Raw genomic sequence first — 13,062 nt, 5'->3', positions numbered from 1 at the left:
CATTTGGTCGTTGGGGGATGAGGAGGCAACGCTCCAGGTCGCTAGGTGGACGTCGATCACGTGAGAGAAGCCGATGCTTGGATTTTCTCTCTGACCCCTTGAGGCGTGGATTACTTTCCAAGGGAAAAGCCGCGGATCGGGCCAGAAAGCCCCCCACTAGGTAAGCTACCAAATGATGCGCTAGTTTTCAACGGGCTGATTTGCCTCATGGGCTCTGAGCCCTGGGTTTTGGAACCGGGGGGGGGGGGCCTGGACTACCAAATGAGGCCTAAAGTGGAAATAGCTCCTGGGCTACACAGAGACACAAAGCCTATTTTCCTTGACCAAAGTTGATAAGGTTACTTTATATCTCAAATAATTCAAAAAAAAGAAACTACTCCCTCCGTCCCATAGTATAAGAGCGTTTTTATCACTAACGTTTTATATTATGAGACGGAGGGAATATATGTTTAGATACAGATGCTCATATACACTCACCCTATAAACACACGCACACCCTATCCCTATAAGCACTTTGAGATACTAAGCCGACATAACATTTCGAGATTGATGATGTCATCACAAGCGCTTAGTAGTCGATGTGAACGTCTCTTCCCACTGAACGAACATCACCGAAAAGACTAAACTAAATCTAGGAATATTCCACCGCAAGCCCAAAACATCCACACCATGTTCGGGCTCCTTCACTTGAAGTTCATATGTTGATCAATATGAAATCATCACAAACAAAAAGCAATAGATGATCATAAGTTCTTACACGCGTCTGATCACAAAAGTTTCAGTTCGGCAATCCATGCAAAAAAGCGTCAATTTTGCCCTTCCAGACGAGTTGTCTGTGCATCCTCCCTCATCTCTTTGTTGGTGGCGCCTATGCCCGCCTCCTCCATCTCTGCCTCCAAGAGCTTGAAGATCCCTACACGAACGGCTTGCACGATGTTCGTCGCATCGAGATCCAACTCTTCCAGCTTCATGGTCAACATTTTGGTTTCCTCTGAAGCAGCCGCGAGCTCAACCCTCCTATCTTCAAGCTTGGTCTTCTTCTCTCCGAGTTGGTATTCTTCTTTTTGAGGTTGATCTCCGTCACCACCATGAAGATGTCAAACCTCTCCTTTTTCTCCTTGATGTTATGGCGCTTGACACATGCCTCCTCCTTCGTCATGAAGTCCTTGAAACTCTCTGTCATCTTGGCCGCCACCCCTTCTCACTTCTCCTTCTCTCACTTCCTCCCCTAGATCCCCCTTTTAACCTTCTTGGTCGTCTCTCCTTTTGTTGGGTCAGTTGGATCACCATCTTCATCTTATATTGCCGATGCCGCCGGTCTTGTGAGGATGGGCAACGGACAAGAGCCACTTATGTCGCGCATTCAACTTCAACCAACAATGAAGGAGGAGGAAGTGCTTCTTCTCCACCCTCAAGTACAATGTGCATGCATGGGAGGGTAGCAAAAGAGGACATGGTTAACAAGTTACATATTCGGCCAAATGACCAACACATGGAACAACTTATTTTGTTGGTGATTTGCGCCCCACTTGGCCACCGATTTAAGGGTGTTTTGTAATGGCCGCATTACTTGCTGATGGACGATTATGGCCCTTAAACTTGATTATAACATAATGCCAAGCATTGCTTCCTTATTAAGTTCACTAACTTCAGATCAAGGTAGGGAGATTTGATAATGAAACCTTAGTGGAGGAAAGTATCGACTTGATCATACTCTTCATCTACATCTTAAACTGTGAAATTCCTTGTGTGCTAAAAGTGTTTTCACTCTAAAAAAGAGATGTGATTTCGACTTGTTTTTGCTGCTAAGCTAACTCTTAAGACTTGAGAGAGGAACTTGAAATCTTTGTTAGTAGATTCTATATGGTTAGGCAACACGGTTAGGTGCAACCTTTTAAATATTCTATATCATCTTGTTTAAGGAAGCAGGAATCATGAAGACGATAATACTATATCTCCTCAGACCGGTATGACTTTTTTTTATTTACGTCAAGTTCCTCTTCATTCATTTTTATCTTTGATTTTCTCGAGGTTGAGAAGGCTCTAAGCTTTGGGGGTTTGATGGCTCCATTTATAGAGTTTTTCAGAAGATTTCTTATAGTTTCTCAAGGTTTTACTGATTTTCACTCTCTAATCATTATTTATTTGTCAAAAATGGAGACACCATCGAAAAGTACTACCACCATATCCTTGTGCAGCAAATATTGTATGTTCCATATTTATGCCTATATGCACAGGTTTATCGGCCCATACCCGAGAGCAACCGACTTCAACAGGCGTGCCACCCTGGTTTCTCCAAGATGAGCAGTAGACTTACCAAACTCGGAGGAGTCCAAATCATGGACCATCAAGAGTACTTCGAAGGAAGGCCAAGCCAACCTAACTATGCCCCATCTAAAAGGGCACCTGGTGCCATGAGGAGGGGACACACAAGATCTACCCAAGACATAGATTATACACCTTAGCCAATTTGATCTCGACATCTCGTATGGATTGCCTATATATAGCTTGACCAACTCAAATAGACCCTAGTTGTAACCTCTATTTGTTCCTTGTCTCAAACTAATCTCATATAAGTAGGAGTAGGGATATTATCCCCATCATGGAGCCCAAACATTGGGTCACCTTGTACCCCGTGTTCATCTGACGACATGAGGCAACACCCCGCTACTAAACAAAATCCGTATGCAACTACCGTACTGCTGTTAGGTACTCAACGAAATACCCTCGACAATGGCTCCACAAAGGTGCGGAGAGCGGTGTGACATCCGGGAGCGGTGGCACGACGAGGTGGCCTGTGGTAGGAGGCAGGAGTTGGGCGTGAAACATCCCTGGTGCCAAAAAATGGAGGGATACAGACTCCAGGGCTAGTTCGGTTTGTGTCGATACCACAACATTCCTGGCCTGGCATGTGCCTGGAACGTGCAACTGTTTGTTTGGTGACCTGAAAGGAAAATAGATTGTCTGGCCTGGCCCTCCCTAGCAACTTGATTAGCCTAGCTCAATCAAATAAAATTATGAAGTACTTAGCGCCAAGTAGTGTGGCAGCAGCCTAGGGCCTAATCGGGAGACAAAACTAGGGCATAGCACTCCAAGCTCAGGCTAGCCCGGCCAAGCACAAATCAACGCAAATTCAGGCCCATGCCAGGCGCTAGTTTTCCCCAGGTAAGAAGAGCCCAGGTCACCAACCAAACTACTCTTTGCTAAAAAACTACTAGTCCATAGTGCCCTCTACACCCCCTTCTTACCTAGTGGGGGGAGGGGGGGCTAGAGCCTAGAGGAACCTGTAAACATTCTAGGGATATGAATGCTTTATGGGAATATGTTAGTCTGTTTTGTCTATTTTTTGACGATTTTAGAGGGTGGGAGGATTTTAAAGAATCTATTAGAGTTGTTCTTATCTCGAGAAAATAAGAGTCTTGCATAAGACATACATACATATGTATATACATCTGATCTCAGAGATTTGTTCATCTTGATTTGACTCCTTTCATCTGTCTTCTGCGCCAATACTGTCTATATATGTGTCTGTATAATTAGCTAGCTCACTTCCACGCGAATTCGCACCTCGTGCTTCCCAACCTGCACGCTGTCCAGTCCATTGCCCGCCGCGCTCCCGTTTCCGTTCGCCGCCTCTCTGGTTTGCTTGCGCTGCTCTTGCGTTTCCTTCCCTTTCCCCCAGAGGAAGGCGTACAGCCCGATGATGATCAGCAGCGCTCCCAGCAAGCTGGAAACACAAGCAGGTTTCGATATATATGCATCAGTAACATCACTGTTAGCAGCTTGCCGGATTCGCTACAGTAAATGCATCCCATACGACCATCCAATTTCTGAAGATGCGCATGACAGAAATCCATTCTCACCTCCCCACAGACACATCGGTGCCAAGCAGCACCGAATCGAGGACCGTGGTGATTATCAGCGACAGCGAGTTGAACATGGAAGGATATATTGGCCCGCGACGAGACACGGCCCACGAGATCAAGCAAAAGGTGATGCCAGTGTTGAACACCCCCTGAATAACGCATGTGCAAAGTAGTCAGACCGTGCAAGCTGTAGCATATCCATGTAAGAGGCTTGATGAGCTCACGAATGGTCACATCAAATTGCTACTGGCCACTTAATTACCGAGTACACGACGGTGAGCAGCTGCAGATTCCACTTGAGCGCCCATGCCATTGGACGCCTGTCGAGAATGACCCCGATCACCACCGCTTGCACGGTTCCCGACACACACGCCAGCATTGTCGAGAAGTACTTGGACGGAAACTCCTTGGACACTCGAACCTGCGCAATTTAGTTCATTTGAATTGGAAATTTAACGAAACTCTTGGGAAGGTACAATTAATTGTATCATCACAATTCACAAGTGTATTATTGCTGCGACATGAATGAAGAATCTGTATGATACTATGCTAGATGAACCTGTATGATGAACCAGAAGGCGTAGCTGAGGCAGCTGCCGGCTAAGAACAGTGTGCCGATGAGCATGTTGTGGTGGTCAGGGACAGAGGATGCCGCACCAACCGATTGCAGCTCCGGTTTCAGAAGGTGGGTAGGCCAGAGATGCAGCAGCTTGCCTCTGTACATGCTGATCACCATGGTCCCCCCCACACAAATCGCCGCACCGATGACCTTCATCTTGCCTGGGCATGTGCCAATCTTCAGCCGCTCTACTCTGAATAGGTTTGCAGACCAGCATTTTCAGACTGTCAGATCAATGAAGCCAGATCCATTCCCAACATTACATGGCCTAATGGTCATACAGGTCAGTAGTCAGCACATGTGTCTATGCAATAAAGTTAGGTTCATGATGGCCTTATTTGTGCACCTGTGATGTAGTAAATAACTACTCCATCCGTTTTGAAACAGAGTTAGGCAATGCAGATTAATAGACAATGTATGTAACTTACCGGAGTATTATAGCAATGATAAAGGTGACAACAGGGATCACATTAAGGAAATTGACAGTGTAGGCCGCATTGGTGGCGCGCAGGCCGTAGTAGTGCAGTCCCATTGCTAGCACAATTCTGATGTCAAATTGCCAAAAGAAATTAGAATGCTGGACGTACGATATATATACAGGGTTGTTCAAAGTAAGGGACAAGTACTGACCCAAACAAAGCGTTGATGGAGATCCAGCCCCATACCTTCAAGTTCACCTTTTTCATCATCTCCCTGCATTCATCAGTCATGGTAAGTGTAAAATTCCTGGAGAAAATTCCGTATGTCAAAACAACTTGAATATAACGAAGATACGGTTTAAGAAATTTGTATGTTCGGTTCGAGCATGTTCCATTTCAAGTGTAACTTTTAAGAAATTGTGCTGTGATACGAGATTATTTTGTTGTATTCCTGAAGAAAATTTGACCTGCCGATCGTCACAAAGGAAGCACCAATGAAGTGGAATGTGACTGATGCCCAACAAGAAAGTTCGACCTGACGCATACTATTTCCTGTATGGGTGATAGATCAGCAGCAGCGTTTTCTTTCCGAATCGGTATACGGTTATACATCAACAACAAGGCCGATTGATGTATCTAACGTACGTATATAGAACGGAAAGGAAAGCACCGATTTTCATGTTTGTCCACCACATGTCTTACTAAACCGAGACGATGCTGAAATTGCGTGATACTAGCTGTGCACGTACTTAACAAACTTGCTCAATTTTTTTTTCAAACACATGGAAATGTCATGATTCAATGTTGAAATGTCTCTATCATTCTTCTAACACTTGACACACGCGTATATCTGATTTCTTTCTATTTCTTGTTAGTTTTCTTTCCTCGAAATGTAAAGACAAAAGTTCTGATAAGTACAAAGTTTTGGTGCTTCTTGTCATTGCCATTCCAAATGACTACGTAAATTTGAAATCTAAACATAAATAGTCTAGTATGCTATGTTCTTTTCACAATTGAACTTTCTACTTGACCGTCAGTATGTTTGGAACTGCCTATGTGGGTGAAATGAAACCCGTAGAACCAACTTTGTTGTTGTTCAAAACTAGAAACCACAGTATACCTGCATTAGCATATACTTCTTCCGTCCCATAATATAAGAGCGTTTTCGGCACTAGTGTAGTATCGAAAACGCTCTTATATTATGGGATGGAGGGAGTATAATATAAGGTTAGTAAAATAAATTTCACCGATTGTTCATAGCATGTGGGGAAAACAACGGTGGTGCAGTTTTCTGTTCATTTTGAGATTTATTAAATTATTTCTAATACTATAATCTAGTGTAGTGTTCTGCTACGACTAGTCAACAAAATTTTAAATATTAGTATGTATAGTTCTTAGTCGACTGTGTTAACAAATCTCTTAGTCGATCTCACGACACGATGGAATCTGACAGGACGGTGATATAAAAAAATCTAGGACTTCACACAAGGGACAAAGATAGAATAAATGACAAATACTTCAGTGAACATGAACAAAATAAAAAAAAATGCTAAGAGGTTGCAGCACTTTGTTTGCTAAAAACTGAACACAGTTTTGGATCCGAACACCATCAAGTTTTGTGCTATGTAAGCAACTTGAGTCAACTCAAATTTATGTAATTGTCAGGCTAATTCTCGGTCAAACAAAACAGAGTAGGACACTATCCTACAGTCTATAAGACATGAAGAAAAGAAGAGACGCTGTCTGAAAAAACAAGAACAGAACAAATACCTAGCTAAGGAAGCGACAGGGCCAGAGTATGTATGTACCTCTCAAAGTAGAAGGCGAAGGGTGCAACGGTGATGGCACCGGTGAGGTTGCGGTAGGCGAGGAGGACGAAAGGCGCCATACCGACGTTGAAGGCAAGCTTGGACAGGATGAGGGCTCCCATGGTGAAGGCCTGCACCAGCACCATGCTCAGCGGGAGCAACAGCCCCTCCGCCAGCAGCACCTTCTTCTTCTTGTCCACAGCGGCGACATCCATGTCGATTGATGTTCCCCTGCAGCTTGATCAATCGTACCGAGGTTGAAGATGCGTTCGCAGCAGCAAGTGAGCAAACTGAGCTATGCAGAGTAAATGCACCAAGCAATACCAAGCTATAGCTATCCAAATGGGGATGCATATATACATGAAAAACTGGGCTATATATACTTAAGGCTCTTGCTTTGTGCCACATGTTTGGCATCAAATCCTCAATGCAAGAAACCCAGAAGTTGGAAAGAAACAAAAGCTAGCTATGCTGGCTTGACGTGGGACAGATGCCTGGGACGGCCTCTGGCTGCGACCATTGCAGCACACATCCACACCAGTGCGTCCTTGTATAATATGCATGCCGTGTGCGCAATTAGTCTTCTTGATTGAACGAGACTAACTTAACCGCGTCTTGACGGTCTTCTATGTAAAAAAAACTGTCCATCATTTCAAAATGCTGAGGTTCTGGTTGGTCGTGAGTCGCGACCAATGTTTCCCAAACCAAGACAGTTCAGTTCTCACTTGGTTTGCGGCTGAAATTGCGAAAACGCTATAAGTGTGATCCTATTAATTTAGCTTACTCCAGAGGTTTATGAAAATTCTAGTACTTAATTGGTGATGCGGAGGGAACAATTGGGTGGAAGAAATACTACCAGACTGCCTTGAATCATGCCCTCCCATCCCTAACACATGTTGATACCCACCTCGGTACGTAAGAGAAACTTCTGAAGTTTCTTTTGAAAGTGTACCGCCGCTTAACTAAAACCTGATGATATGAGGCCAAACTTATCCTCGATATGTAATGCAGTAATAAATAAATTGTTGTATTTATTACTGTAGGAAGATACTCTATGATAAACCCGGATAATTTAATTTCAATCTTGTCTAGCAAATTATTGGCGATGATTAAAATTTGTAGGTTCAGGTGCAAATTCTAACAGACTAGGTCCTGGTCCTGTTAGCAAGTCTGATTAAAATTCAAATTTGTAGACAACAGATGGATCCGTCAGTCTGTAAGCAAACATCGGGCTACTTGATTATATATAGCGACGAATAAGTCATTTCGCATCGCCAGCCAACCTGCTGATCCATCCTAGGTAGCAGTATCTATTTTCCCACGTTTGCCTCACCTTCACGTGTGGACGTGCCTAATTTGTGAGCCTGTCTCCATCCCAGCTTAAATACAGACGTTAAAGAGGTATGGTACACCCGATTGCAGTTACCAACTGATTTGACGAGGCATAGCACCAAGCATACTTTCGTTTCCTACGCAAACAAGACAAACCAATGAGGGAAGTTTTTTGGCCGGCCATCTCGAGCGAAGAAGCAGGAGCCGTCTCAGAAATCCCAATCCCTCGTATGATGATAATTCACATAAGTAAGGTCGACACCATGCCAAATTAGGCGTATATACGTAAATAACTTTGCATCTTCTTCCAACTAATAATATCGATACGGGAACATAAGGCCTACAGTTAGTTTACTTGATCATTGATGATCTACTTGTTCTTATATATTGTTTCGGTTATCAATAAGGTCTATCAATAATCAAGACACAATTGCAAGAATCGAAGTTAGTAGTGCTGTAAATGATAGCTTAGTTTTACAATTTCCTAATGTGTTGAATGGTGAAGAGAGGATGTGGTTGGATAGGGAATTTACTACGGAGGAGATTAGACAGGTTTTGACAATAAGGCACCTGGTCCGCTGGTCTTCCTATTGTTTTATCGAAAGTTCTGGCCTCTATTATGTGATGACTTGCTCTCCATTTCCTTAATATTATCATGCTAGGCTGGACTTAGCTAGGTTTATTGGGGTGTTAATCTTATTATTGCCTAGTGTGTGGGGCAGATAAAATTAACAATATAGACATATTTTTTCTGTTAAATTCATGTTTAAATCTATACAACTATAGTAGAGCATTGTCTGTTAACAGAACGTTCATTGTCTTAATTCCCAAGGTTAAACCCCCGAAATTCCTTACTTTCGGCCAATAAGCTTGTGCAATGTGATCTACAAAATTTTACCCTAAGTGCTCGCCAACCATCTCAAGCAGATCATCCCGGAAGTGATCTCGGATGAGCAATCGACCTTTATTCCTGGAAGGCTCATTACTGATAATATTATAAAGCATACTGGTATTTGCACTTTATGAATAAGAAAGAGAAGCAAGGATAATTTTCAATGTGGTTTAAAGTTAGATATGATGAAGGCTTATGACATAGTTGAGCGGAGGTATTTAGAGGCTACAATGCAAAAGTTAGGGTTTGTGCCAAGATGGGTGGCGTCAGTAATGAGATGTGTTTCCACCATGACTTTTTTAATGCTCTTCATATGTGGCACCTGCTTTGGAATTCAAACCATCCAAGGGAATTCATCAGGGTGATCCTATTTCACCATATTTGTTTCTCTTAGCACACAAGGGCTTATCATGTGTATTGAAAGCGGGCAATGCTGATGATATATTGTTGCTGGAGTAAAGGTCGCACCCACGTCTCTGCAAGTGAAGCACTTGTTATTGCAGATAATAGTATCATATTTTTAATGGCAAATGTGGCAGGATCTACTAAGGTTCATAAATGCAGTAAAGAGTATTATGATGCTTTTGGACAGAGACTTAACTTGGATAAGTCATCGGTATTTTTTGGTAAGGGATGCCCGGAAGATAGAAGAAGAGAGAATAAGGTTGTCCTAAAAGTACAAAATGAGACCCCGAATGAGTGGTACCATGGACTATCTTCTGATGTAGGGAGACAAAAGCATGACGTTTTTCCAGTATTTGAAGGGCCGTATATGGAAAAGGATATATGGTTGGATGGGGAGGTGTTTGTCCGGCGGAGGAAAATACATTCTCATTAAGGCGTGACCCAAGCAATTCCGACATACTTGATGACTTGTTTTCTCAAATTGAAGTGTATACTATTTTTTTAGCACCTTTTTGGTTTAAAAGTAAACTTCTATAGGAGTGAATAGGGCATGGTGTGTAGAAGTGCATGCTCTAGCCAATGCAACCAAAAAACCGATCTGATGGAAGAGACTAGGCAGCACATTATACGTCAACACTCCCCCTCACGTGTGGCTTCCTCAGGCCTAAACGTGGACCGAAAGTGGGCTGCAATTTTAATTGCACCAGCTGGGTCTTGAACTCAAGACCTTTTGGCTCCGATACCATGTAGAAGTTGATGCTCTAGCCAATGCAACCAAAAGACCAATCTGATGGAAGAGACCAGGCAACACATTATACGTCAACATGGTGGACCCCTCTACTTCGGACGAGGTTGCGTGCAGCAAAGGCCTAGCCGTAGCGGTGGATCTAAATGTTCAGAAAGATCATGTTTGTTCAGACTGCAAGAAATTTATCACAAGCATTGGTGCTCCCAGTTTGAGACCCCACATTGTGATTCTTAAGGAGATTTAGCACACTTGAGTGCACCTTAAAGAGGTGTAGAGAACATAGCTTAGCAAAAGCATCATCATCGTTGAGTCCAGGGTGCTATTTATGGCTTGTTGAGCCCCGACTCTGAAGATAGCTGACCTCTCCCGAACTCCCTCCACTCGTGCTCTCACACTCCCATGCGGATGACAATGACAACTGCGACATATCAGCCTCCCATGCTAGTCGTAGTCCCTTGGCGCGTAGATGCCATCGGTCATGCTGCCACACTCCAATGGCGCACACACTCCTGCCACCCTCTAGTAGTGCGCTCACTTCCTCCACTAGTGGTAGGAGCACCCCCCCCCCACCCGACACATCGAGCAACATGGTCACCCAGGGCCGGTCTTGAAATTTCAGGGGCCAGGTGAAACTAGAATTGAGGCCTCTTAATATTAACGTCAGAATTACAATTAGGAGTATTCCATGTGCGTGTGTGAGCACGCACGCCACCAAGCCCTTCATTACACGGTGATTTGATCTTGCTTGTATCTTGATGCACGGTCTAAGGGCATCTCCAACGGGCTCCCCCACTTCTCCCCATATGTCTGGACTAACCGTCCGGACAAAAAATGCCATCCAAACAGGCTCCTACCACCAGTATTACTGTCTGAGGTGTCCAATATCCCCCGGTGTGGTCCCGAGTAGAGGGGAGGAGTAGGAGAGTCTGCATAGACCGCAATGTCGGCCCAATAACCGCCCTTTTTATCTGTGACCCTCTCTCGCACTCTCCACTCTCCGCCACTCACCCAAACCCTAGCAACCGATAGGTACAAGAGCAAGCTTCCAAGGCCGAGGCGCTCCTCCGCGAGCGCGCCACCGTAGCCCAGGACAGATACTCCGACAACTAGGACAACGGTTGGAGCGACGTCGACGACGGTGATGGCTCGACAATGTTTAAGATTCGCCTCTAGTTCGTTAGGTAAATTTAGAGTAGTTTTAGCTCGAGCTTTATGTTTGATGTTTATGCATGCGTGAACTATGTTAGTTTGAATGTCTGGACAACTCAATAAATTTGAGGTTTATCATTCGGTACCAACATTCCTAGCGGATGTCCGCGGACGTCTGACAAGTAGGGGTTGCCCTTTGCAGTTTGCCGTTGGAGATGCCCTACTATGTTCATCTAACAATATTCAGAACAACGATACATAAATATGTCTCTTTATTTCTAATATGATTTTGATTATAACAATATGCTATAAACTAAAGTAAGGCCTCTTATTTGTAATAATTAAGTTTTGCATTACAAAAAGTTGAATAAACTATTTTTTATTCAATCATGTTCATCAAAAGATATATGGACGTTCCGTCCAAGAAATTAAAATAAGAATATAATTTGCAGATCCTATCTTTCAAGCAAACTAGGAATGGACAGGTGTGCACTGTGATAAACAACCTATCTTCCATGTTTCAACTGAAAAGGAAATTCTCTTGCAAATGCATTTATCACATATTAGGCAGCGCTACGAGTGGCCGGTGATAATCTGAAAATATCCACTCGGCAACCATCGGATGGGGTAGCACACAGCCATTTGATCTCTGCAACAGTAGCCTTGTTGTGCTCTCAAAAACAAGAAGTGTGTTGCGATTGCAACAATGGCCACGTTACAATCCTGGGCAAACCGTCCTCTTTGCAACATGACTCATGTTGCAATCCTGAGGGAGAACCAGGGGATGGCGCAACTGTGTGTTATGATGGTGTTGTCCCTTACAGCAACCAACGTTGTGGCGCATGACTGCAGTGGCAAGCGCGGTGCTTGGTTTGCGTTCTTTTGTTAACAACGCTTGGAGGGATCGCATGGTATTTGGGCGAGCTCTCGGTGAGCGCGTCCATAACGGAGAGGGCGGGTGAAGACAAGAGGTGGAAGAGCAAAGTGGATCTCACTCGTCGGAGAAAAACAAAACAAATGGCTCTTGTGATCCCATATAGGAGATGAAGAAGACAAGAAAAAAATGATGGGCAGTGAGTGGGCCTGATAGGTACACGTATTGAGCATGGATGGACCAGAACAACTTCCATGTTAGGGTCTTGTATTTGCAATTTGGTCCATGCTGTGAACCAATGCTGTCCGATTATCAGCCTGCTATTCTCAAGCGTTCCTCTAAAATCGATAATCTTAGACGTACAGGTCTGTTACAGGATTGTTATGAAACTTTCCTTAAACCTCTTTGCCCCCCCTATTTCCCACCGGGGTGGCCCGCCTCACTCTCCTTCCTCCCAATCCCCTTTTGCCATGTCAGCATGTAATTAATCCGTCCGTAATTGCACGTGCAGCAAAGCCCCTCAGAATAAATCAATCTGTACCCATGTTTCGTTCACTGAACCACCACGTAGTACTTCATAATAAACTGAGGCGAAGGCCGAGGGGACATCAGTAGAAAGAATTTGAGAAACGAAACCAACAAATTAGCAGGCGATGAGACGAGAAACGAGATGGAAAGGAAAGATCACCCGTACGTACACCAGTTATACGGTGGCGAGGTTGTTGGTCAGCACTCAGCAGGCACCTCCTCACGGCCGCATGACGATCTTGTGACGAGGAGCAAAACGATCTCTACTCCTAATGTCGGTAGGTCGCGTTCCGGGTTTTATTTTCGTCCCACCATTTTCGTCCGGTTTTTTTTCGTCCTGGAAAAACCTACGAAAAAAATCAGGACTCGCACGCACGAGCGAGACTGCCCTCGGGGGGAGGCCTCCAGATCCCTTCGCTGCC

The 13,062-nt window shown here is 44.2% G+C and overlaps 1 protein-coding gene across 1 annotated transcript; it reads right to left on the bottom strand.

Annotated features, from left to right (window-relative positions):
- Positions 1-3,365: 3,365 nt before the first annotated feature.
- On the bottom strand, positions 3,366-7,125 carry LOC119269380 (WAT1-related protein At1g09380-like). Its single transcript, XM_037551205.1, has 7 exons — positions 6,713-7,125; positions 5,116-5,178; positions 4,914-5,030; positions 4,426-4,678; positions 4,129-4,287; positions 3,864-4,015; positions 3,366-3,727 (listed from the first exon to the last, which is right to left on the bottom strand). Exons 1-7 carry the CDS (start codon positions 6,925-6,927, stop codon positions 3,541-3,543), a joined length of 1,146 nt encoding a protein of 381 aa, XP_037407102.1. The 5' UTR covers positions 6,928-7,125; the 3' UTR covers positions 3,366-3,540.
- Between the last annotated feature and the right edge of the window lie 5,937 nt (positions 7,126-13,062).

Source organism: Triticum dicoccoides, chromosome 3A (genome assembly GCF_002162155.2).
Source record: "Triticum dicoccoides isolate Atlit2015 ecotype Zavitan chromosome 3A, WEW_v2.0, whole genome shotgun sequence".
In the NCBI taxonomy this organism is placed as follows: domain Eukaryota; kingdom Viridiplantae; phylum Streptophyta; class Magnoliopsida; order Poales; family Poaceae; genus Triticum; species Triticum dicoccoides.
This window is presented reverse-complemented; position numbering and strand designations above follow the sequence as displayed.